Source organism: Acomys russatus, chromosome 16 (assembly GCF_903995435.1).
Source record: "Acomys russatus chromosome 16, mAcoRus1.1, whole genome shotgun sequence".
NCBI classification, from domain to species: domain Eukaryota; kingdom Metazoa; phylum Chordata; class Mammalia; order Rodentia; family Muridae; genus Acomys; species Acomys russatus.
Genome location: NC_067152.1, coordinates 45,835,821 through 45,861,743, shown reverse-complemented (window position 1 = coordinate 45,861,743; position 25,923 = coordinate 45,835,821). Strand labels below are relative to the sequence as shown.

At 53.4% G+C, this 25,923-nt stretch overlaps 1 protein-coding gene across 2 annotated transcripts in view; it reads left to right on the top strand.

Moving 5' to 3' along the window:
* Slc38a10 (solute carrier family 38 member 10) overlaps positions 1–25,923 on the top strand; it is a 48,391-nt gene that overhangs the window by 9,183 nt on the left and 13,285 nt on the right. For both annotated transcript variants that reach the window (XM_051159191.1, XM_051159192.1), the window contains exons 3-10: positions 491–536; positions 1,677–1,770; positions 3,257–3,400; positions 4,107–4,231; positions 8,326–8,428; positions 9,686–9,868; positions 13,161–13,272; positions 16,109–16,215. In XM_051159191.1, the coding sequence (XP_051015148.1) occupies positions 491–536; positions 1,677–1,770; positions 3,257–3,400; positions 4,107–4,231; positions 8,326–8,428; positions 9,686–9,868; positions 13,161–13,272; positions 16,109–16,215 (914 nt within the window). The remainder of the gene's footprint in view (positions 1–490; positions 537–1,676; positions 1,771–3,256; positions 3,401–4,106; positions 4,232–8,325; positions 8,429–9,685; positions 9,869–13,160; positions 13,273–16,108; positions 16,216–25,923) is intronic.

Here is a 25,923-nt window from a genome sequence, read left to right as displayed (position 1 = left end):
TTGTGTAAATCACAGTCAAAGGACGAATACGAAGCCCCCAGCAGCATCCCTGTGAGGGAGGACATGAGTGCTGGGCTCTGGGCAGAGCTTGGACCTACAGATCCTCTTGTTCTCCCTCTTCCCCTGTCCCTAAGTGTGGGTGCCCAGCTCTGCCTTACTGGCACTGCTCCAGCCCATTCATGGCTGCCATGGGCAGAAACCACTACTTTACAGGTCCTGGCCTCCTTTCCCCCTTTTACTGGTTCAACAACAACAGAAGCAACCACAACCCTGCCTGTGTTTCCCTTGCTCCGTCTTTGTTCCACGTTGTTTCGTTGGGGGGATGGTAGGTCTAAAGAAAGTTAGGACCAGAGGTTTAAAGTGCCCCCTCATCCACGGAACTCCAAGCCAACCAATGCTCCCCATGCTGCCGTCCGCAGCTCCCCTTGTCGCCTTTTTACCCAAGTGCTTCTCATGGCTGCACTGAGCTTCCCTCTCTTCTCTTGGCTAGCGTTCCATGCCTACGGCAAGGCCGGGAAGATGCTGGTGGAGACCAGGTAAGTGGTACAGCCCGCCTGCGTCCCACCCTTCTTCCCGCAGTGGTGGAGGGACTGGGGAGTGTTGGGAGGTGAGCGCTGTGCTCCACACGTGGGTGGCTTGTCACTTCTGTGTGCTCCTGAGCAGTTAGCTACAGACTGGTCACGAGTCAGTTTACCCAAAAATTATTGTTGTTGAAGGTGAAGGGGAAAGCTTCTTAAGTCGCTAAGGTGAACAGGAGCGTGGGGACCTTGGGGAGCACAGCAAACAGGAGCATGGGGACCTTGGGGAGCACAGTAAACAGGAGCGTGGGGACCTTGGGGAGCACAGCAAACAGGAGAATGGGGACCTTGGGGAGCACAGCAAACAGGAGAGAGAATGGGAGCCTTGGGGAGCACAGATGACAGGAGAATGGGGACCTTGGGGAGCACAGCAGACAGGAGAGTGGGGACCTTGGGGAGCACAGCAAACAGGAGTGTGGGGACCTTGGGGAGCACAGCAAACAGGAGAATGGGACCGTGGGGAGCACAGCAAATAGAGAGAATGGGAACCTTGGGGAGCACAGCAAACAGGAGAGAGAATGGGAGCCTTGGGGAGCACAGCAGACAGGAGAATGGGGACCTTGGGGAGCACAGCAAGTAGCTCTCCTGGAGCAGTTAACCTCAGTGCCCTTCCTTAGACTGTGTCCCCAACCCTGCTGCAGAAGGGAGGCACCAAACTTAAGGATCACATTCTGTCACTGAGAGTAAATTTTATGAGTTGAAGAAATTGTCAGGAAATTACACTTTTAGGCTTCCAAAACAGGGAGTCACAGACACAGAGGCGGCTGATTGTTCTTGTAACTTGCCTAACATTACTGAGAGTGTTTGTTGCACCTAAAAGAATTTCTGAAGCTCCCTGTGGAAGGAACATATGCTACCACACAGAGAGTAGTTAAGTGTGGCTCAGTGTTTGCCCCAAGTGCAATGCAGAGCCCCCAAACACCCCACAGTTCTTCCACAGTGAGCACAGACATTCAGAATCGCCTTTCACTCAGCCAGTTCTCCTGCAGTGCTGTGTCAGCACAGCTGGGTCTTGAGTCTGCAGAAGTGTCTAGCTTTGCCTGCAGAGCAGCACTCTCTTGGAGGTTGACTTGAAAGCCCGGGTTTCCTTCCTCGCAGCATGATTGGGCTGATGCTGGGGACCTGCGTCGCCTTCTACGTCGTCATCGGCGACTTGGGCTCCAACTTCCTTGGCCCGCTGTTCGGATTACGGGTAAGGCCCTGTTCGCTGTCTGCTCTGTTTTAATGCTGTTGTTGCCGCCTGATGATGCCGCCTTCCCTTAAGCCAGCCGAGATGAGTGTGCTTGGCACGGAGAAGCTTCCCATGCCTGCCAGCCACTCTGTTCCCTGGCCTGTAGTGTCTGAGGGGGGGGGGGGGAGGGGGGGGGGAGGAATGGGGAGGGAGGGAGGGGGAGCAGGCTGTGATAGAGCCCGACAGTGTGTGAGGTGAGGGGCGGGAAGGAGGAGTGTGACAGGTCAGAGGCCTCAGCCTTCCAGAGCTGCTGATTACAAGGGGAAAGAGGCCAGGCCTCGAGTAGCTGCTCTGCTTGGCTGTTGGCCTGTGACATGGCTCTGTGCATCCTCCAAGCCTGCCACTCCCTACCACTGAGGGGTCCCACCTGTGAGTTGGGCACCACACACCTTTCTTCTCTGCTGGGGAGCAGGGTGTAGCAGCTGGCTAGGAGGCATGGCCCGTGGCCCCGGAGAGTGTCTTCTGTGGAGTGTCTTCGTGTCTGTCCCTCAGATAGGTACAGGTGTTTGAGGTTGTGAAGATGGCCACCAGGGAAGGGGGCTTTCCGTGAATACAGAGTGTTGGATTTGCATGGTGCTGGAGAACTCTCCAGTGAGTGTCCTGCAACCCTGGCCCTGCTCTGTGTTCTGAAGGTGTCTTCCCATAGCCCACTCTCCCATGGGCCCAGCAGAGTTATGGGTCAGTCCCTCACACAGGTACTTGGGTCTTTTCTCAGAACCTCTCTGTCTGTGTCAGGGCCAGGCATGTTTCCCACAGTTCTGAGACGTGCAGGCTGGACAGTGTTGGCCCCTGCGGCCTTGCTAATGGTTCCCACACAGTGAGGAGGCATGCACAGAGAGAGCCGGCCTGTCCTCATCCTCCGCCATCTGCACTGCTCCCATGCTCAGCAGCGTGGGTTGTTTTAGGCTTGCAGGTGTTTGTAGCTAGGGAGCTCTTCGCCTCTAGCCGGTGCTGTCAGCTATGAAGAAGGATCCAGAAAGTCAGCCTTGCCGGCTGCAGCTGAGTTAGGTGGAGATGCCCCTGACTGTTGCTTGCTAGCAGGTGCCAGTCTGGAGTTTGTGATCAGAGTTCGCTTCTGTAGTAGTCGGCCCCAAGTTGTGTGGAGAACTGGCGACTCCTCCCACCGGGCGCGGTATGAGGGTGCTCCCAGAGCAAGACAGGCCTACCTCACCCTCCCCTGGGGAGTGGGGGAGGGACAGCTGATCTTTTGTCCTCACTGTCTCTGTGCAGCCTGGCTGGGCCGAGCAGGGCCTGAGGTGTTTGGTATTTGGATCCACGGCACAGCTGCTGAGTGGGGCTTTCGGAGTGAGCGTGCCAGCGTCATGGTGCCCACAGCCTGTGCTGGCTCCTGTGCTGGCAACACCAGTGGGCTGGGTCTTAGGGTGAGGGACAGCGAGTCAGCTCAGGGCTGCAGCCCGTGAGGCTTCTCCTGTGGACTCTCTTCCAGGTGACCAGCCACCTGCGCGTGTTCCTGCTCTTCGCAGTGTCGCTGTGCATCGTGCTGCCGCTGAGCTTGCAGAGAAACATGATGGCCTCCATCCAGTCCTTCAGTGCCATGGCGCTCCTCTTCTACACCGTCTTCATGCTTGTGGTGAGCCCGCACACGCTGCCAAGGGCCTGGCCTTCCCCGTGGCCACAAGTGTCCTGCCTGAGTCTGGTGTAGCAGTCCGCTGCCTTGGGGGGGGGGGTTGAGTCTTGCAGGTGTGGTGAGTCCCTGTGATGCCATGAGGTCTGTGTGTGGTCAGTGAGCACCAGGGGCAGGGGCCAAGTGTCCTGCAGGAGCTTTGCGCTAGTCTGGCCTCCAGGTTTCTCATTGCAGCCATGGCTGCCTGTGTCCCTTCGCTCTCTGAGAGCCAGCCAGTGACAGGCAACTCCTTACTCTCAGGCAGCTATAGTGGGTTGAGCTCCTGAAAGGAGACTGTGTCTGCCTCCCCAGAGTGGGGAAAGAAAGGACATGACCACATTGAGGGGATTGCTCCCTGTAATTTGAGACAGACATCAGGGCTGGGTTGGGGAGTGAGGTTTTGCTTCTGTCTCCACTAAGAGGCCCCATATAGGAGCTGCTCCGCCATGTGCAGAGCTTCCCTGCAGGGGGGTGTGCCCCGCAGTCATGGTCAGGCAGCTTTGTGTATAGACTGAGGGTCAGTCAGCAGGGGCCAGCCCCTGCCCCTTCAGCAGCCCAGGCTCTGACGCAGGGAACAGCGGCTTGTCCCCTGCCCCTCCTCTGTGGCATGGTATCTCGTGGGCAAAGCTGCACATTGCCTCTGACCCCCATGCCCCACTGTCTTCCTGTCTAGATCGTGCTGTCTTCCTTTAAGCACGGCCTCTTCAGTGGGCAGTGGCTGCAGCGGGTCAGCTACATCCGCTGGGAGGGCGTTTTCCGCTGTGTCCCCATCTTTGGCATGTCCTTTGCCTGTCAGTCGTAAGTACTACTGAGGGGGGAAAAGGGGGCAGGGGTGGGGCTGAGGGTGTAGACTGGAGGAGGGGTGACATGAGGAGGTCTCCTGTTCCTGGTCACTGAGGAGTCATGGCCTGTTCTCTCTAGGCAGGGGAGAGTTCTGGGCTAACCGGGAATAACGGGGAAGGGCACCTAGTTCCCAGATCCCATGAGAGGAGAGTTGGCTGTGGGGTACAGCAGCAGCCCAGCCATCTGATTGTGCAGAGCCCCGAGTGTTTTGCCAGAATTTAGCTGTTCTTCTGAGAATATTTAAAAAGACGTTACACAAACATTGACTTCAGGCTGTTGCTAGGATGTCTCTGAGTCCTGGGTGTGCGGGTGGGCTCTCTGGCATGTGGGGCTCTGTGAGCACAGGACAGGCTGTGCCACCGTCATGGCAGCACTACCTTCTCCGCCAGAGTGGCAGGAGCTGGTGAGGCAAGCCCGGGTGGGAACAGTAAGCGCCAATCAGACATGGATGGGAAAAGACCCTCAGCGTGTGTGTAGGGGGGCTGGCAAAGAAGACCCCCTCCTGGGGTGTCAGTGGGCATGTATTGTGCCAATCGTAAGCTAGTGTGACAGAGAAAATTTGCTCACACTGCTGTGTTTACACCCACATGCGAGATCCAAATCGTCACTTCCCACTTACCGGCTCCCTCTTGGCAGCTCTATCTCCATCAGAACGTGCTCCAGCCTCGCTGTTTAATGTCCCCATTATCATCAGTGACAGAAGTTACATTCTTGTGCGGTGTACCTAGTTACCACTTGTCCTTTCTGCCTGTGTGTTTGCTTTATAGAAAATAAGCCTGCAGTTGGGTTGTCTTGATGGTGGCTGCCAGACAGGCCGGGGGGCAGGGGGTGCTCATCTGTGGGCTGGTTCTTAGTGGGAGTTAGATTCCAGGAGGGCAGACACACCTGCTGTCCAAGTGCAGGGCTCATCTCCTTTCCAGAGGGGGTCTGGGACATGTGCCCTCTTCCTATGTTGCTCATATACTGTCCCCAGGCTGTAAGCACTGCAGTGTTTGCCAGGTGAGGTGACAGGGGTCTTCTTCCCTCAGTGGCCTGGACCAGAGGGCCTGTCTCTGCTGGGGTGGTGGCCAGCCCCTTACCCTATGCCTGCTGGGGTGGTGGCCAGCCCCTTACCCTGTCCCTGCTGGGGTGGTGGCCAGCCCCTTACCCTGTCCCTGCTGGGGTGGTGGCCAGCCCCTTACCCTGTCCCTGCTGGGGTGGTGGCCAGCCCCTTACCCTGTCCCTGCTGGGGTGGTGGCCAGCCCCTTACCCTGTCCCTGCTGGGGTGGTGGCCAGCCCCTTACCCTGTCCCTGCTGGGGTGGTGGCCAGCCCCTTACCCTGTCCCTGCTGGGGTGGTGGCCAGCCCCTTACCCTGTGCCTCGCACAGTTCTTCTGGCATTGTCTGGCCCTTAGGATCTTATATCTTGGCGAATGAACCTTGTGTTATGCAGAACTGTCATCATGGGTCCAGAAATGGCTGCATTGAGCACAGCCGTGGTGGAACAGTCACCCAGGATCTCGCTCTCAGCCTAGGGGTAGTGAGGTCACCTCAAGACTTGTGCGATGCTGCAGAGGCGCTCTCTGAAGGGGGCGGGGCAGTTGGGATTGGATGAAAGCCTAGGATCAGCCTTTCTACTGTGTCCAGGCACATACGCCTGCAGCACTGTTGCCTGTATGTGCATATGTGCATCTGTGTGCATGTGCATCTGTGTGCATGTGCATCTGTGTGTATCTGTGTGTGCATGTATGTCTTCGTAGGTGTGTGTATGTGCATGCATATCTGTCTATGTGCATCTGTGTGTGTATGTGCATGTGTGTGTATGTGCATCTGTGTATGTGCATCTGTGTGTGTGCCTCTGTGTGTGTATGTACATGTGTGTGTATGTGCATGTGTGTATGTGCATCTGTGTGTGTGTGTGCATCTGTGTATGTATGTTCTCGTAGGTGTGTGTAGTGCATGCATATCTGTCTATTGATCTGGTGTGAGTGCATGTAGTGCATTGTGTGTATGATCTGTGTGTATGTGCATCTGTGTGTGTATGTGCATCTGTGTGTGTATGTGCATGTGTGTATGTGCATCTGTGTGTGTGTGTGTATCTGTGTGTGTATGTATGTCTTCGTAGGTGTGTGTATGTGCATGCATATCTGTCTATGTGCATCTGTGTGTGTATGTGCATGTGTGTATGTGCATCTGTGTGTGTATGTGCATCTGTGTGTGTGTGTGTGCATCTGTGTGTGTATGTGCATCTGTGTGTGTATGTGTGCATGTGTGTGTATGTGCATCTGTGTGTGTATGTGCATCTGTGTGTGTATGTGCATCTGTGGGTGTGTATCTGTGTGTTGACTGTTTCTTAGCAATTAAACTTTATTATACAACCCAACTAGCTTATACAAGAAGGAAAAAGGTTAAAGGGACAAAAGAGTGAGCCTTCCGGTAGCTGTTCCACGGGACGGGTCCTTAGGTGTCTCTCTGGCCCGCGTGCTGGTCCAGCTGGTCCGCTGGCTCTCTCTGCGCTCCCCCGCCCAGCTGGCTTTGTTGTTCTCTCTTCCCCAACTCCCTGAGTCACGTGGGAAGGACCGTCTCCTTCTCCTGGTGAGGGTCCATTAGAAAGACAATAGTCCAGGTGGGGTTCCCAGGTCTGCTTCCTGAATTCCAGACCCAGGATAGCTCCACTCAGTCTGTCACAAGGTATTTATTCATGGGGTGCCCCAAGGGTAAAGCCCGCCAAGACTGCTCCCACCTGTGACAAGGCTTATTCTTTCCCACATCTGTGTGTGCATGAACATCTTCCTAGGTGTGTGTCTGTGTTTGTGCATACATATCTGTGTATATGCATCTGTGTGTGTATGTAGATCCATATGTGTGTATGTGCGTCTGTGTATGCATCCATATGTGTGCATTTGCATCTGTGTGTGTGTGTCTGCATGTGCATGTGCATTTGTGTGTGTGCATGTACATATGCACATGTGCATCTGAGAAGCTGTTGCCGTGTCTGAGCTGAGTCAGGACTCATGCTAGCTCCCCTCTGTGTCCCTGAAGCTGTTCAGGGTGCGGCTGCCTTGCTTCCTCCTGACCGGCCTCTTCTGCTGAGGTTGACTTGTGAGCCTGGGGGCGGCAGGGGTCTCAGCTTCCCTTTACCAGGCCCTCTCACTTGGTCTTGCTCTTTGCTTTTCTTGAACTTTTTAAAGACATTTTTGGGCGTGGCTCTGCTGGTCCTTATGTTGTTCTGTTTGTTGTTGCTGATTTCCAGCATGCACTTGTGTGCAGTTGTACACACACACACCCACGTGCCTGGTTTTTCCTAGTCAGCCTTCCTTTGTGCCTTTGCTCTTGTCCTGGAAGCCCACAGCCACCTGGGAGTACTTGAGGGAGGCGAGCAGATTTTCTCTCCTGTTCCAGCTTAGCTCTTTAGCTAGTGTCTTAACCGGTCATCTCAGATGAGCTCGTCTTCTCCTCTTCTGTGCTCTCACTTCAGGCTTAGCTCCCACACCTTGCAGGTGCCCAGATCCTGCCTGTTCCTCTCAGTTGAGTTTTCTGTCCCAAGTGCTCAGATGTGCTGTTCGCAGGGAGCCTTCATGAGAGTGTCATATCCCTGTCCCACCAGTGACTTGGGTCCCTCGTCCTGCCCAGTAGCACCGGCCTAGGACAGAAGCCAGTTTACTCACCACACTGGTGAGAGGCTGTGAGTTTGGAACTGCGCCTAGGCTGTCTCCTTGTCCGTGCTCACCTTTGTGTCTGTTCATGGTGCCGAGGCGGCTGCAGCCAGCTAGCCTTGGGTGTGTGTAACATTCCCCTCCCTCGGCCGTGGTGCTGCACTGGCTTCTGTTTGCTCCTTCCTCAGATCTGTGTTCATCCCCTGCCCAGTCACGTTGCAGTCCACAGCAGTGCTCCTTATAAGGCACTGCTAAGGTGTCCACATGGAATCATGGTCTGTGGTGTTTTGAGAAGGAAGTGCTGGAGGCTTGCTGCCGGGCCATTTTGGTAGAGGTCCTGGAGTCGTCAGGAGGGGCGGGGGTGGCTCTAGAGCTGTTTGTCTGGAGTCTGTGTGACTCGCTTGTCTTTACACAGCCAGGTCCTGCCCACCTATGACAGTCTGGACGAGCCATCGGTGAAGACCATGAGTTCCATATTTGCCTCCTCCCTCAACGTGGTCACTGCCTTCTATGTCATGGTAGGAGCTGTCCACGCCCGCTCCCTGGTGCACACTGTATAGCAGGCTGCCTAGTGTACTCAGGACCCCGTGTGGCCTGTGCTGTCTATCTTCCGGGGTCACAGACACACCATTGGCCCCCACCCTTTCCACGCCAGCTGGTGTACGTAGATGCGCTGTGTTTGTGTGATCCAGAGCATTTCACCTCCGTGGGCCCAGGCACCTGAGCTGCTCTGTCCTGGACCATGCTGCATCTTTGTCTAGTTTTAAAGACAGGGTCTTACTTTGTACTCCTGGCTGGCCCGAAACTTGTTGTGTAGACGAGGCTGGTCTCAAATCTGGGGTGATCCTCTTGCTTTTGCACCACCGCTTCAGTTCTGTCGGCATTGCAGCCTGAAGAGCTCGGGCTTCTTGGCCAGGGCTGGCTCCACGTGGCTGGCTGTAACCCTCCCTATGGCTTGTAATGCTCTACAGAGATGCAGTTCCACTAAAAAGAAACTAGGGTGCACGAGCTACCCCAATCCACAAACATCTTGAGCATTCTCGGTAGCTCCCCCGCCCCCTTCAGCTATTCTTTTTAATATACCTGCCTTATTTGTTTGTTTGCTTAGTGAGACAGGGTCTCACTGTGTAGCTAACCTGGCCTGGAGTTCATTGTGTAGCCTAGGCCTTGAACTCACGATCCTCCTGCTTGCTCCTCCCAAGAGCTGGGATTATACCACACCTGCCTTCCATGTGTTGTCCTTAAATAAGATTAGAGATAGGAAGTAGTCTAGTTGGTAGAGAGCTTGCCTTGCATCCATGACCATCATGCTGTCTGAAATGAGGATTTTTTTTGAGTCAGCGTCTCACTATGTAGCCCAGGTTGGCCTGTAACTCTGTTCACCTTCCTGTGTATGCCACCTGAAGGCTGAGATCACAGGTCCTACACCCAGCTCCTGAATGAGTTTGAAACCAGACTAAGCATGGGTCCTCTGAAGGAGGTGTTCTAGAACCTTCCTTTTCACTTGTCTCATTTATGTTTCTGCTGAAGTTATGTTGATGATATGTGTCAGCAGTCTGCCTCTGCCTGGCAGGTGCCCTACTGCTGAGGAGCTGAGCAGTGCTTACCTTCTTGTCTCTGAGGAGGCGCTTATGCCAGCTTCCTTGGGGAGGTCTTCTGAGGCAGTCTGGGACAAAGACAGGTCGGTGGGCAGGCAGACAGGCAGTCACAGAGTGATTGGTGGTGGACTGGCAGTGACAGAGCCAGCCACGTTGCTGTGTCTCCTCCTCTGACAGGTGGGCTTTTTTGGTTACGTCAGCTTCACTGATGCCACTGCAGGCAATGTGCTGATCCACTTCCCCTCCAGCCTGGTGACTGAGATGATCCGAGTGGGCTTCGTGATGTCTGTGGCCGTGGGCTTCCCCATGATGATCCTCCCGTGCAGACAGGCCCTGAGCACACTGCTGTTTGAGCAGCAGGTACGACCCTCCTTCATTCTCTGGGCTACCTCTGTCGCCATGGCAGTGGTGGGTGGAGCATTTCCTAGTTAGAAATAAACAAGGCGTGTGGGTGGGGGCGTGCACACATGTCTGTCTGTGCGTGTGTGTGTCTGTGTCTCTGTGTATGTGTCTGGGTGTGTATGTGTGTGTGTGTGTGTGTGTGTGTGTAAGTCAGAGAACAACTTTTAGAAGCTGATTCTCCCGTTGTGGGTCCAGAGGTTGAACCCAGGTTGTCTGGCTTTTGTGGCAAGTGCTTTTTTAATCTCATGAACCATCTTGCTGGTCCAAACAGATGAAGTGAAATGAAGTCTTGGGGTTATTTTGAGTGGAGTCTGCCATGTTTTCCAGGCTGCTTCTGCCTTCTGAGTGCTAGGACCATAGGTGTGTGCCACCATGCCCTGTGAGATGAACTGGTGTTTGTTGTCTGTCTGTAATTTAGGTTTTTACCTAGTGCTGGTTGTGGGCTTACATGCCATGTGTGTGACTGGAGGTCAGAGGTCACACTGGTGGGACCCAGTTCTTTCCCTTCACCATGTGGGTTCTGGGGGTCAAATTCAAGTTGTTAGACTTGTTGATAAGCTGCTTTGCATGCTGAACCCCTCTTGCTAGCCCCTGTCAGAGTGTTTTTAATAGAGATCCGTCCTCCCTCCCTCCCTCCCTCCCTCCCTCCCTTCCTTTTTTTTTCTTCTTTTTCCTTTTTTGCTAGGAATTGAGCCTCATATGTGCTAAAGCTTACTCACTGCTCCTGAGCTGCACTCCCAGCCCCCTGACAAGGCATGGCTCAGATTAACCTTGGTAAAAAGAACACAGAAGAGCAGCCTGTGGGCCATGGCAGCTGTGTAGGCAACTCAATTCATCTCTTGGATTTGCCAGCATTAGTGCTAGCAACATCAAGTCTGAGGGGCCGTGGAGTGGTTCTGGGGAGGCTGTGGCAGGGACCCAGGTTCACATTGATCACAGCTGGCATCATGGGACGGGCTTGTGCTCTGTGCTGCGGTGTGACTTCTGAGTAGTGTGCTGGTACAGCCCTCGTACAGTGCGTGCACGTCAAGCCCTTCACAAGACGCTTTCAGACGCGGGGGTGAAGCTCAGAGGCTCTCTGCTCCTTGCTTGCTGCTGACCTTGGGTTGCCTCACGTGCACCTGCAGGCTTCCCGCCCTACCAGCTGGGCAGTTTGCTACGGTGGCAGCTTTTGCTCCAATGCCTGATGTCTGATCAGCCAGGGCTCCTGGTGGCCAGAAATACAAGGTCATATAAGCACTCAGGGTGAGGGAAGTGGTGGTGGTCCCAGCACATAGAGTCCAGGGGAAACGGCTCCTGTCCTGACGGTGCCTCTCCTTCCTGCTGACTCTGCTGCCCATGACAGGAGAGGCTCAGTTTTGAAGACGGGACACCTCTCACATCCTGCCTCTTGATCTGCCTCTGCTAGTGGTTATACACCTGGATGCCATGCAAGGTAGAATTTAGGACTTTGTCCCGTCAGGGGCAAGGATGAGACCAGCTCTGTGGCCATAGGTTCATGCTGCTCCACCCTGGATCATGCTGCACCTGTGCCAGTGGTTGCTGAAACCACTTCTCATTGCTTAACGTGAGCTTGGTGTGCACGGGCTTCAGACTGGACGGCATTAGTGTTTTCTGCATAGTGCCCCCCTTCTTTTTTTTTTTGTTTTTTGAGACTGGGTTCCTTTGTGTAGCCTTGGCCTGTTCCAGACTTACTTTGTAGAGCAGCCTGGCCTCGAACTCTCAGCAATCTGCCTGCCTCTGCCTCCTGAGTGCTGGGATTAAAGCGTGAGTCACCATACCTGGCAGGCCTCCCTTCTTTGGCAAAGTTTTCTTTTGTTTTGTTTTTGTTTTGAGACAGAGACAATTTTACTATGTATCTCTTGCTGGTCTGGACTTTGATATGTAGTCTAAGCTGGCCTTGAACTCAACATAGACCTGCCCACCTCTGTCTCCCGAGTGCTGGTGGCCAGCTCTTCCATAAAGTTAAACATCAGTAATAGAACAAGAGGAAGTATTAGGAAAGTTCACTGCCAGCCGGGCGTGGTGACACACACTTGTAATCCCAGCACTCGGGAGGCAGAGGCAGGTGGATCTCTGAATTCAAGGCCAGCCTGGTCTACAAACTGAGTCTAGGACAGCCAAGGCTACACAGAGAGACCCTGTCTTGAAAAACCGAAAGGAAGGCAGCTAGTTCACTTGCTTCCTGCTCCGACTCCGTCACATGCAGTGGCCGCTCGCCCATGTTTGTGTCTGTTTACAGTGTTACTTTCCCTCCTTTCCTTCTGTTTTCCATGGATTTACTGGGATTTCCATGGATTTCTCCAGGTATTCATGGAAACCCACAGCACCTCTCCTCATTGCTCATCCCTCTTGTGGATGCTCTTCTGTTGGTGGCTTTTCTGCCTGCCCTCAGGGATGCCTGCCTGCCTGCCTGTCTGCACACACGTTCCCACTTCCCACTTTAGAGAATGTCTTTCAACTTCCAGTGTGCTGTGACTGGGACTCCTGGGTTATGTGCAAACTGTTATCCTAGTCAGTGAAGATCCCAGCTGCCTTGGTCTATCCTACGGATATAGACTGCTTTGAAATTTGAGTTCTGGATGGCTCAGTTGTTCCTAGCCCGGAAGTGATCATTATGGCCCACCAGTCCTGTGTGTTAGCTCACGTGAGGATCGGCAGTGTGATGGGAGATACTTCTCTTATGAGAGGGGAAACAGCCACACAGCTGCTGCTGGCAGGGCTGGGCTGTGTGGGACTCTGAGGCCAACAGCTCTTGTGCTGCCACAGCTCAGATGAGCATCCTGTGTGCCACGTGTGCCATGTGTGCGGGTGCTGGGCCACACCAGAGCCTTCTCTACTCTTCCTTCCTGGACTTGGAAATGAAGTGCCCACTCTGGGTGTGCTGGGAATGGTGATAACAGCTTAGCATGTGTGCGTGTGTGAGCGCCTGCGTGTGTGCGTGTGTACATGTAGAGCTTCAACATACACTCTGAAGCTGCAAGTTGAGGAGCAGCTGGCTCACTCAACAGGGCTGTCTGTCTGGAGTCTCCACTCTTGCGTCTAGTTAGTGTGTCTAAGACTCTGTTTTGGAGTGCGGCATTCACGGTTTTCCTGGCCTTCCGTTAAAGCTGCTCAGCCAAATCTGATTATGCTGGGACATTCGCCGCCTGCATGCAGAGATAGGCTCGCTTGGCAGGGCCCTGTGTGGCGTTGTGCCACTGGAAAGTGGTCGTTTCAAACCTAGTTGTTTTTGTTTTCTCTCATGTAGCAAAAAGATGGAACCTTCACTGCTGGAGGTTACATGCCCCCGCTCCGGTTTAAAGTCCTCACCCTCTCGGTGGTGTTTGGAACCATGGTTGGTGGAATCCTGATCCCCAATGGTAAGTTGGCAGCCCCCGCCATGCCTGGCCCTGCTACCTCTTTTCTGCCCTTAGTTTTACTCTGTTCTTCTTGTTACATGGGGACCCAGGGACATATTCTCCAAGTCTCACGCATTTTCTCTGGTATCCTAAAGACTGCCTAGAAATTCAGGGCCACACCTCAGCAGAGCATTGTAGCTGTCAGTCAGCCACACCCATTCCTCAGCAGAGCATTGTAGCTGTCAGTCAGCCAGCCACACCCATTCCTCAGCAGAGCATTGTAGCTGTCAGTCAGTCAGTCAGCCACACCCATTCCTCAGCAGAGCATTGTAGCTGTCAGTCAGTCAGCCACACCCATTCCTCAGCAGAGCATTGTAGCTGTCAGTCAGTCAGTCAGCCACACCCATTCCTCAGTAGAGCATTGTAGCTGTCAGTCAGTCAGTCAGCCACACCCATTCCTCAGCAAAGCATTGTAGCTGTCAGTCAGTCAGTCACACCCATTCCTCAGTAGAGCATTGTAGCTGTCAGTCAGTCAGTCAGCCACACCCATTCCTCAGCAAAGCATTGTAGCTGTCAGTCAGTCAGTCACACCCATTCCTCAGCAGAGCATTGTGGCTGTCAGTCAGTCAGTCACACTCATTCCTCAGCAGAGCATTGTAGCTGTCAGTCAGCCACACTCATTCCTCAGCAGAGCATTGTAGCTGTCAGTCAGTCAGTCACACCCATTCCTCAGCAGAGCATTGTAGCTGTCAGTCAGCCACACTCATTCCTCAGCGGAGCATTGTAGCTGTCAGTCAGTCAGTCACACTCATTCCTCAGCAGAGCATTGTAGCTGTCAGTCAGCCCACTCATTCCTCAGCAGAGCATTGTGGCTGTCAGTCAGTCAGTCACACCCATTCCTCAGCAGAGCATTGTAGCTGTCAGTTAGCCACACTCATTCCTCAGCAGAGCATTGTAGCTGTCAGTCAGTCAGTCACACTCATTCCTCAGCAGAGCATTGTAGCTGTCAGTCAGCCCACTCATTCCTCAGCAGAGCATTGTGGCTGTCAGTCAGTCAGTCACACTCATTCCTCAGTAGAGCATTGTAGCTGTCAGTCAGCCACACTCATTCCTCGGCAGAGCATTGTAGCTGTCAGTCAGTCAGCCACACCCATTCCTCAGCAGAGCATTGTAGCTGTCAGTCAGTCAGCCACACCCATTCCTCAGCAGAGCATTGTAGCTGTCAGTCAGTCAGCCAGCCACACCCATTCCTCAGCAGAGCATTGTAGCTGTCAGTCAGCCAGCCAGCCACACCCATTCCTCAGCAGAGCATTGTAGCTGTCAGTCAGTCAGTCAGTCACACCCATTCCTCAGCAGAGCATTGTAGCTGTCAGTCAGCCACACTCATTCCTCAGCAGAGCATTGTAGCTGTCAGTCAATCAGTCACACTCATTCCTCAGCAGAGCATTGTAGCTGTCAGTCAGCCCACTCATTCCTCAGCAGAGCATTGTAGCTGTCAGTCAGTCAGTCACACTCATTCCATTCCTCAGTAGAACATTGTAGCTGTCAGTCAGCCACACTCATTCCTCGGCAGAGCATTGTAGCTGTCAGTCAGTCAGCCACACTCATTCCTCAGCAGAGCATTGTAGCTGTCAGTCAGTCACACCGATTCCTCAGCAGAGCATTGTAGCTGTCCGTCAGTCACATTCATTCTTCAGCAGAGCATTGTAACTGTCAGTCAGCCAGCCACACCCATTCCTCAGCAGAGCATTGTAGCTGTCAGTCAGCCAGCCACACCCATTCCTCAGCAGAGCATTGTAGCTGTCAGTCAATCGGTCACACCCAATCCTCAGCGGAGCATTGTAGCTGTCAGTCAGCCACACCCATTCCTCAGCAGAGCATTGTAGCTGTCAGTCAGCCAGCCAGCCACACCCATTCCTCAGCAGAGCATTTTAGCTGTCAGTCAGTCAGTCACACCCATTCCTCAGCAGAGCATTTTAGCTGTCAGTCAGTCAGTCACACCCATTCCTCAGCGGAGCATTGTAGCTGTCAGACAGCCAGCCACACCCATTCCTCAGCAGAGCATTGTAGCTGTCAGTCAGCCACACCCATTCCTCAGCAGAGCATTGTAGCTGTCAGTCAGCCAGCCAGCCACACCCATTCCTCAGCAGAGCATTGTAGCTGTCAGCCAGCCAGCCACACCCATTCCTCAGCAGAGCATTGTAGCTGTCAGTCAATCAGTCACACCCAATCCTCAGCGGAGCATTGTAGCTGTCAGTCAGCCACACCCATTCCTCAGCAGAGCATTGTAGCTGTCAGTCAGCCAGCCAGCCACACCCATTCCTCAGCAGAGCATTTTAGCTGTCAGTCAGTCAGTCACACCCATTCCTCAGCAGAGCATTTTAGCTGTCAGTCAGTCAGCCACACCCATTCCTCAGCAGAGCATTTTAGCTGTCAGTCAGCCAGCCAGCCACACCCATTCCTCAGCGGAGCATTGTAGCTTGCTGTCATGAAGCACAGGAACAGCGGCTTCAGCAGCCAGCACATGGTAGCTTTCCACACATCTTAGGACAAGGCACTAGGTCACTTGCCGAGGGATGGTACTATGTACTAGGCTGCATGGAGCCAACAGTGATTTTGGTAGGAAACCCCCTATGGTTGGCCATTTAAAGATGAGCTGTAGGAATTTCCCAGGATGCTCTGCTCTGACAAATGTTAGTGTATGAGGAGGAAGAGAAAGGTGGAGGTGGTAGTAGCCCCCCTGGATGCAGCAGATGTCTGGTCACTGGCACTCAGGCAGTCTTTACAGTGACCCAGTCCACCTTAGGCCATGTGAGCGCAGTCTCCAGGTCACTCCGTGCTGTCTGTTCATTTGCAGTGGAAACCATACTTGGCCTCACAGGGGCGACAATGGGGAGCCTCATCTGCTTCATCTGCCCGGCTCTGATCTATAAGAAAGCCCACAAGAATGCCCCCTCAGCCCAGGTGAGTGTGCCCCTCCCCTAGGCCATGTGCACCTGGCCTGTGGATAGAGGTGAGTGTTGCCCACCCCATGGCCTGGCTGCTCAGTCTAGTCAGGGAGGGGTAGCAGAGTACAGTCTCTGAACCCCAGCGGCTTCAGACCGGTTCTGTCCACTCATTCCCAGTGTCTATCACAAAAGAAGCTAGTGGGAAACAGGCCAAACAGGTGTCTCAGTCTCTACTCCGTGTGTACCGGGGCTTTCCCCAGGGGAAGCTTGCTCCTCCTCACCTGAGCACAAGGCACTGAAGCGTGTTCACATGTGACTACTCACTCCTACAGAGAGCACACTGCTCCAGTTGCGGGGTGCCCCAGGAAGATGATGTGTGTGCACGTGTGTGCGCATGCTCCAGCTTCTCTGTTTGTCTTTTGGTGATGCAGCTCCCTGGTATCTGTGCTTAACATCCACGGCAGGCTGTTCCTCAACCATGGGCGAGCATCCAGTACTGCCTTCTGTTTTTGCCTGTTTCCTAGGAGTTCACCTCAGGGAAATCTCATAATTCTAGCCTCCCACATAGCCACCTAGCCTTTGGCTGTTAACAGCCCATAGGTATTTCCACATACATGAGAATATGTCTATAGAAAATATTCCAGAAATGAGATTCCTGGTCAGAATGAGAACCTTTCACTCTGTGCCTGGTGAGGTCACAGATCCAAGGCATGTCTGTCACATGTCTACATTTTCATCCCCACTCTCCTTGGCTTTCACAGAGTGAGTGGAATCATCGTCTCATAGGCACAAATGCCAGTTATGCTCTGTCTCTGTGAACTGCCTGTACTCTGCCATTTTTTAGGGAGCTGTTGAGCGTTTCCCTGTTGATGTGCACTGGCGGGTATTTAGGAGAAGTGTGGTGTGGACAGTGGTAAAGCGCTTGTGCGAGTGCGAGGCTAGAGTTCGCTTGTGCGAGTGCGAGGCTAGAGTTCGGAGTCCCAGGCCCATGGGAAGCCCAGCTCCTGGGACACAGAGGACATATTCTGGGAGCAAGGCTGGTAGCCAGACTGGTTGACTCGGAGAGCTCCGGGCTCGGCGGGAGGCCCTGCCTCAGTAGAGTGGAGAGCAGCTGAAGAGGACGCCTGGCAGCACCGTGGGCCTCCACATGCATGTGTGCGAGCACTCACAGAGGGGTGCAGCGGATGTGCAGAGACCACAGTCCTGACATAGAGCAGTGACCCCAGCCAGAAACCACCCAAGGTGAATTGAATATCCTGGTACCCCAAAATTCCCTGTGACCCCTCTCGTCATCTAAGCCTGCATTTCAAGCTTCCTGTCGTCTCTGCTGTGGCTCCAGCTTGACACAGGAGGCTCTCATGGTCCCTGTCCTGAGTGCTAGCCAAGTCACTGCACGAGGGCTGTGTCTGTCTGTCTGTCTTATCTATCTATCTATCTATCTAACTATGTGTTTATTTTTGAGACACGGTTTCTCTGTGTGGTCCTGACTGTCCTGGAACTTGGTCTGAAGACCAGGGTGGCCTCAAACTCCACCTGCCTCTGCCTCTGCCTCCTGAGTGCTGGGATTAAAGGAGTGTGCCACCACCACCCTGGACTTTTTTCTTGATAAAGACCGTCTCCAGCCGGGCGTGGTGGCGCACGCCTTTAATCCCAGCACTCAGGAGGCAGAGGCAGGCGGATCGCTGTGAGTTCGAGGCCAGCCTGGTCTACAAAGTGAGTCCAGGATGGCCAAGGCTACACAGAGAAACCCTGTCTCGAAAAACAAAAACAATAACAACAACAAAAAACAAAACAAAACAAAAAAAGACCGTCTCTTTTCTCCCTTAATTACATGTATTTCTTGTGTGTGTGTGTGTGTGTGTGCGCGCGCGCGTACGTGCGCGTGCACGCTGTCCTGCGGAGCCTAGGGCATTTGTGAGATTCGTGTCTCTCCTCTTACCGTCTGGGTTTCGGAATTGGACTCCAACTGTCAGGCTTTGCAGCTCGCACCTTCATGTGATGAGCTGTCTCACGGCCACATTAAACTCTAAACTAATTCATTAATGTATGAGTATGAGAGTGCCTAGTGCCCATGGGGGCAAGAGGTGTCAGACCCCTGGAACTGAAGCTACAGACAGTGTGAGGCTTGTGTGGCTGCCGGGAACTGAACCCTGTGTCCTTAGCCTGCCGAGCTGTCTTGACGGCTGTTTGTGAAACAGGAAGAATGTGAGGCACCTGACCTGCTGTTGTACATCTTTTGGTGACAAGTTCTGAAATTTTACTTTGGCCCAGTTTATTGACTTTTCCCCTCTTTGGTGCTTTTTTGGTTCTATTTAAGAAAAGCAGAAATGTCTGTCTACCCCAAGTTCTAAAGATCTATTCTGGTGGCTTTTATCTGTCACCCCACTTGGGATCAACTTAAGTGAGGTGGGGCTCATGTGGCTGTCCAGTTGATCCACTGTCCCCTGCTGTGTCCTTCTCAGCCCCTGTTGTCTGTTTGAGGCTCTTGGGGTGCCTCTGTTCACTGGTGACAGGTCCCTCCTGTGCTGCCTGCCTCCTGTGCCGAACCTTTGTGCTTTTTCTCTGTGGCTGGTGGGGGGCGCTGTCCACTCTGTTCCTCTTCAGGTGTTCTTTCGTGTCTGTGGTCTTTGGCACGCTCGTCAACGCCTAGAGTGGCCTTTTGGTTTTTCCAGAATAATTGCTGACATTTTCAACAAGATTAGACTGAAGAGGCAGCAGCATCCTTCCCTCATAGTATTTTCTTTCTATTATTGAAGATTTATTTTGTTTTAAATTATGTGTGTTTATGTGGGTTTGTGTGTGTTTAGTCTAGGCTGTTGTGAGCTGTCTGATGTGGGCGCTGGGAACTGAACTCAGGCCTCTGAGAGAGTGGTGTGTGCTTGTGACCACTGAGCCTCTCTCTAGCTCCTCCCAGGGCTTTTGATTCCCGCTGATTTCTTCTCTTGGCCACAGCCTCTTAGACTTTTCATCATTGTGACAAATGCCTATGAGAGCAGCTTAGGAGGAGGAGGAGGAGGAGGAGGAGGAGGAGGAGGAGGAGGAGGAGGAGGAGGAGGAGGAGGAGGAGGAGAATTTATCCTGGCTCATAGTGTCAGCGTTTTGGGCTGTGGTCCTTGGTCCCATCTTAGGTCTGACTTACAGTTGTTACAGTGATGGCAGTGTGTGCCAGAGGCTGCTCATCTGTGGCATCCAAGAAGCAGAGAGGGCAAAGGAGATGGAGGAACACCACGCCCCTCCCAGGGTTTCCACCATGATGCCCTCAGTCATGGGATTGATTCGGCCCTGATAGAGGCAAAGCCTCTGTGAGCCTGTTCTCCCTCGGGGACTGGTTCCATCAGTTGGAGAACAAGCATGCAGCACGAGCCTTTTGGGGTGTTCAAATCCAAGCCATAGCACTTTACAGATGGTTGGGGATTAGTAACCCTGGCACGCATTGCCACGCTTCCGCCCTTTGCCAGTGGCTGCACTGTGCGTCAAGGTCCAGTGCACGGCCTGCTCGTGTGAATGCTCAGCGCACACCAACTACAGTAGTCCCTAACTGTAGGCTATGTCCGTCCTTAAGCTCTCTGGTCCCCACTTCCGCCTGAGGCTGTGCTGTTGCTGATGCCTTGTCTCGTGAAGTGCCCACACCTGTGCATACTGTCCCTGAGTGGTATTGGAGCCGCCTTAGTCTGCTCTGCTCACGTTAGCTTTTTCCACTCTGCTCTTGGTGGGGGTGTCTCTGTGATGATCAGTACTGCTTGTCAACAGGGTATGGAGTCACATAGCAGTCAAGCCTCTGGCTGTGGGAAGGGCCACTCTAACCGCCATCCCATGAGCTGCTTCCTGCCTGCTGCCTCACACTCCTGTCACCATGCCTCTGCCATGGCGGGCCATCAGCTGGGGACGAGTCCTGTCACCATGCCTCTGCCTCCCTAGTTATTTAGATTGGGTTAGCCTCTGAATGCTTGTGAGGGATCATTCTAGCAGTGGGCCAGGACCACCCCTGGCCTTGGGTGCCAGGCTTCATAGAAGGAGGAAAAGTGAGCAGAGCAGGGACACTAATCTCCCTGTGCTTCCTGCCCCAGGGCGCAGGGACTGTGAGCCGGGACAAGCCTCTTCTCCCTTAAGTTGCTGCTGTCAGGGTGTTTTCACCACAGCCACAGGAGGGGAACTAAGCCCGCACCCGTAGCTGTTATTCCAACTTCAGGTAGTTTCAAGTTAGGTTGGTTTATCAGGGTGTGACTCCACTGTGACTCTCAGAGTGGCTGCCCTCAGTACTGACTGATGGTCTGTGTTTGGTCCTTTGGTTGCTGTGGTTTAGTCCTGTCTCCTGGAATGCGTAGTGTTTTTCACTCTGAGTTAGAGAGACACAGAGGTTCTAAGTGCTGTGGCTCCTGGTGTGCCCGTGACAGTTTGGGTAACCCCGTGCCCTGCTTCCTTGGATCTCAGGCCTCTTGCTGCTCATTATCCCACGTGACTCTCGTCTTGGCAGCTGCTCTTCCTTCACGCTCTGCTCTGCTGGCTTAGACCTCAGGAGAACGGCAAACACCTGGCCGCACACGGCATGGCGTTTGTTCTCCCCTTCAGGCTGCGGCTGCTGGAGCCCGTGCTCCCAGCTCTCAGTGCCCAGCTCGGTGAGTCATTCTGGAGTCCAGACTGTGGGCTGTGTTGTCTGGCTCCACGACCGAGTGTCCTGGGCAGCATGTCTAGCCTTTCCCTGTGTGCTTACCTGTGTTCCCGGGAGTCCTCTGCCCATGTCTTCCACTTGTTGACTTTCTAGTTAAGTGGGAAGACAGCGGTGACACCAGCTTTTCTGCTGTAGCAATTTGGTAGTGAGGCTAAGGAGACTGACTCACTGTCTCTTAGTGTGTCAGGCCCTAGCTTTAGCCTCATCAGGTGCTTTGGAGAGAGTGGGTGGGAGGGACCCTAGTTAGACTGTGCCAGGGCTGGAGGGTGGGCCCAGCAGCTCATGGGGTTTGTGGCTTTTGAGGGGGACCCAGCACCTGCATGGTGGTTCACAACCAGCTGTAACCTCTGACCCCAGAGGACATGAGGCAGAGGCAGGTGGATCTCTGTGAGTTCGAGCACAGCCTGATCTACAGAGTGAGTCCAGGACAGCCAGGGCTACACAGAGAAACCCTGTCTCAAAAAGCCAAAAAAAAAAAAAAAAAAAAAAGGGCTGGAGAGATGACTCGGAGGTTAAGAGCACTGGTTGCTCTTCCAGAGGATCCAGGTTCAATTCCCAGCAACCACATGGCGGCTCACAACTGTCTGTAACTCCAAGATCTGACACCCACACACCAGGCAAAACACCATTGGACATTAAAAAAAAAAAAAAATTACTTAAAATAAAAAAAGGCTTTATTTTTCTTCTAGAGAAGCCAGTCGGGTCAGAGCTCACAGAAGGGTCCTGGCGTTGTATGATTCATTCCTGGTTTTAGTCTGGGTGGGGATCTATTAGTTTGCTGGGCTCTTTCTTCCTCACTGTTTTCTTTATTATGGCATCACAGCACTTACTGCCTTTTATTTGTTTTTTATATTCTGGCTTTGAGACAGAGACTTATCCCAGGCTGGCCTCAAACCTTCCAAGTAGCCAAAGATGACCCCAAGCCTCAGTTCCGGCTGCCTCTGACTCCCAAGTATAGTGCTAGAGATTGAACCTAAGGCGATGTGTGTGCTTGGCCATGTCTTTACCAATCGAGCCACAGCCCTAGCCCCACTTGCTGCGTTTTGACCTGCGATTCATTGTCTAACCCTCCTTCCCTCCCTCCCTCTCTCCTTTCCTTCCTTCCTTCCTTCCTTCCCTGCTTCCTTCCTTCCTTTGTTTTTTTTTTTTTTGAGACAGGGTTTCTCTGTGTAACAGCCCTGGCTATCCTGGAACTCACTTTATAGACGCGGCTGGCTTCAAATTCAGAGATCTACCTACTTACCTCCACCTTCTGAGTGCTGGGCCTAAAGATGTGCACCACCACCGCCTAGCTTCCTTTTTTTTTTTTTTTTTTAAGATTGTTTTACTGTGTGACCCTGGCTGGTGGGGATCTTTTTCTGTAGACCAGGCTGGCCTTGGATTCCCAGAACTCAGCCTTCCTAGTGCTGCTGGGTCTAAAGACTCATGACCTCACGCCTGGCTCTCTAAAGTCTCCTCCCCCTCCTCTGTTCTCATTATCAGTATTTGATTTACTTTATGAATGAGATTTGAATCAACTAGTGTAAGAAACCTGTCTGCTTTTTGTTTTTGTTCTCCTTGGAATTCATTAATGCAACAGATGAATTGCAGAATGTGTCTGTGTAGCAGCTCTTCTGCCCTGCACAGAACGAACTTCCTGTGCAGCAGGTGGCTATGGCTGTGATGACTCAGCTGTCACAGGTCTTCTCTGTCTGGTGCCCAGCCTTGTGGGTGTGGCTTCTGTGTCTTGTGGGCGTGGCTTCTGTAGGGATCTGTTTTGCCGGCATGCTGAGTGTGTGCAGGGAAGCTGTGGGTCCTTCAGTCATTTTTTTCCTGTTCAGCCATCCCTGGATCTCAAGGTTCACTTCCTTCTTTCCCATCATTATTTTTCTGTTCTTTTGTCTGTGTGTGTCACTGTGTGCTGTTGTCATGGTTCTGTAGCGGCAGTGGACAGTTGCTGGGACTGCCTGTTGGCTGTCCTTTTGGGTTCATGTATAGGAAAGAGCAGGCCTGGCCACAGCTTGAATGCTGCATCATAGACACACAGACTGCAGCATGCCAAGGCCTGGTGTGCACCAGTTTAACTATGTTTCTGAGGATCTTGAATGCTTGAGTTCCGTTCGGGCTGAGGCAGGAGTAGGCTGTGGTTGTGCCATGAACCTACTAGCAGACGGGACAAGCTGAGCATTTGGCTCAGTGCAGTGTTTGTTCTCTGCTCAGAGACCTCACAAAGAGCCAGAAAAGGAGTTCGTGCCCGGTGGGCAGCTGCTGTGAAGGAGCCTGGTGAACAGTAACCTAACACCCTATCTCACCCAGGAGCTGAGGTTTCTCTCTAATCTGAGGCAGGCTGGCTGGCCTTGAAGGTTGTGATTTGAGGCTCTCCTGCCATGAAACCAGCAGGGGGCGCTGGAGCCTCAGGGACGCTTACAAGAGGTGTGGGCTACTCCAGCAAAAAAAGGCCCTGCTGGCCCCTCTCAGGAAGCAGCTGCTCCTGGGCAAGTGTGAGTCAGGCACACCTGTGCACATCGCAGTGTGCTGTCAGCAGGTCAGCTTCTGCCCTGTGGCCACCAGAGTGAGGCTGCCTGAGGCTGAGCACCTGGTGGCCCCTTAGTCAAGGTGCTTGGCCATGGAGCGTAGAGTAACGGGGGGCCTGGCCTTGGGTACGTTCTGTCTCTGAAATTCAAGTGTATGGGCTGTTTTGTCTCTGCCCAGTCCTAGGGTTCTACTGTGTTAGGAGTCAGGGCCCCGCATGGCGCTGCGGTCTTGGGTGGCTCCTTGAGGAGAGAGTGGGGCTATAGGATGTCTGTGGTCTGTGGCCCTGCTCAGACCCCCCCTGTACTTCTCAAGGTTGAGCTGAACTGTACTGGGTGGATCTGTGTTTCTTCTCCTGGCTGGCTCTGGACCACATTAAGGTGGATCGATGCCAGAATTGCCGTCAGCAGGGTGTTCTGAAATCAGATGTCTGGCACACCGGATCCTGCTTATCGACCAAGATCCCTGCTTCAAAAGCGGCTCTTCCGCTGCAGGGAGCTGTGGCACAGTGCGGGGAGCCAGGCTGGGCTTCTCCCTGGCCTGAGGCTGCCCTGAGCTGGCTTTTTAGCCTTCTTTGCAGCTGACTGTTAGAAGACAGGGCTGGATTTTCTTGCTCAGAATTCCAGAGGAACTGTACCACTGTGTTGCACGGCAGATAGGGGGTGCTGACCCTCAGCCCAGCCCAGCTCAGGCTCCCTACACCACCCAGGAGGTATGCTCCGGCTTGTCTGCACTCACTAACAGAAGCCTCTGCCTGTCTGCTCAGCAGCACTGAGGGCTGTTTGAGCATGTGCTCTTCTGGCTCTGGCAAACGTGTGACCAAGAGCTTCCGTAGGTGCACTCACTGCTCAGGCTGCTCAGCACAGGAAGGAGACTGTCTGATGTCCTGAGCCTTGTTCCCGTGACTCCCTCAAGCTGAGGAGGTCTGGAGCTCTAGCCTGGGATCTGCTGCTGCTGCAGAGGAGAGGGCATGCGTGACCGAGGGCGAGGCAGGCCGGGCCAGCAGCTGCATAGACAGGCCAGTGCCCACAGAGCCCACAGCTTGCACATATGTGTGTCAGGATGAGTACAGGCTCAGCAGAGGCTGGATGTGTGTCCAGTAGACACCCTCACAGCATGCAGAGCCGTTTCCCTGCCCTCAAGAAATTCGTCTGTGCTCTGTAGAGCGGGAGCCAGCATCTGTTATCAGGGTGGAGGTTGGGGGCAGCCTGAGGTAGGAGCGCCTCGGGCAACAGGTGGACTGGGTCTGTTTTCTGGGTCCCACAGATTGTGGTTGGAATACCCTACTTACTACCGTCTCAGTGAGCCTCTGCGCTCTGAGCTGGAGTACACCGTTACTACCGTCTCAGTGAGCCTCTGCGCTCTGAGCTGGAGTACACCGTTACTACCGTCTCAGTGAGCCTCTGCGCTCTGAGCTGGAGTACACCGTTACTACCGTCTCAGTGAGCCTCTGCGCTCTGAGCTGGAGTACACCGTTACTACCGTCTCAGTGAGCCTCTGCGCTCTGAGCTGGAGTACACCGTTACTACCGACTCAGTGAGCCTCTGCGCTCTGATCTGGCTTTCCCACCTGTCCTCAGGAAATGGAGGGCAGGTGGAAATTGAGGACCTCTTGTCAGCTCTGCTCTGTCTTGAGAACTTTGTGATATGAACTAGTTTTCTGAGGCAGATCATAATAGGGATTTTTCTTTTTGTTTTGTTTTGAGACAGGGTCTCCCTACATAGTCCTGGCTGTCCTGGAACTTGCTTTGTAGCCCAGGCTGGCCTTAAACTCACAGAGATTCCCCTGTCTCCACCTCCCTGGGATCAAAGGTGTGTGCCACCACACCTGGCAACCACAGCAGGCCTGTACTGGGAGTTTGCCTCTCAGCATCAGCAGGCCAACGTTCTTGTTTTCTAAGTGTTGTTGTTGTTGTTAAACTCCAAAAGCTGAAGGTTGAAGTCAATCGTTCAGAGTCATGGGTGAGATGTTACCTTTCCTTGTTCCCATGGAGTTGGTAAATGACAGCTCCCATTGGGACAACTAACATAAAATGACCTGCAAGTGTCCAGAGCGTTACGAGACCCTACTTGACTGGGTGCACAGGAGAGAGAGCACCAGGGCCTGTCAGAGTCCGCGGGCTCTGCTCTCCTCACAGAACTCTGACTCCATGACAGAGCAGCAGCCCTTTGTCTCCCGCCCCACTCTCTACTATTTCCAAGGCCTTGTCTTGCCCACTGGTGGGTGGAAGTGCATTTAGGGAAAAGCATTTTTCTTGGGTCTTCTGTAAATCATCTCTGCCATCAGCTGGAGACATATGGGCTGTATTGAGCTGGGCTAGACGGTGGCCTGGGAGCCTGGCTCTGTTGTCCAGTGGGTGTCACCCGAGAAGGGCTTTGTGGGCACAGACCATGGTGCGATGCCATCTCAAGGCTTCTTCAGTGACTCACTTAAACTTCCATCCTGACCCCTGACCTTTGTGTTCAGAGTCTGGCTTCTGTTCTCTGCTGGCCGGGATTAGGGGATGAGGGCCTTGGAGACAGAGGGACAGCCTAGGACAGGCCA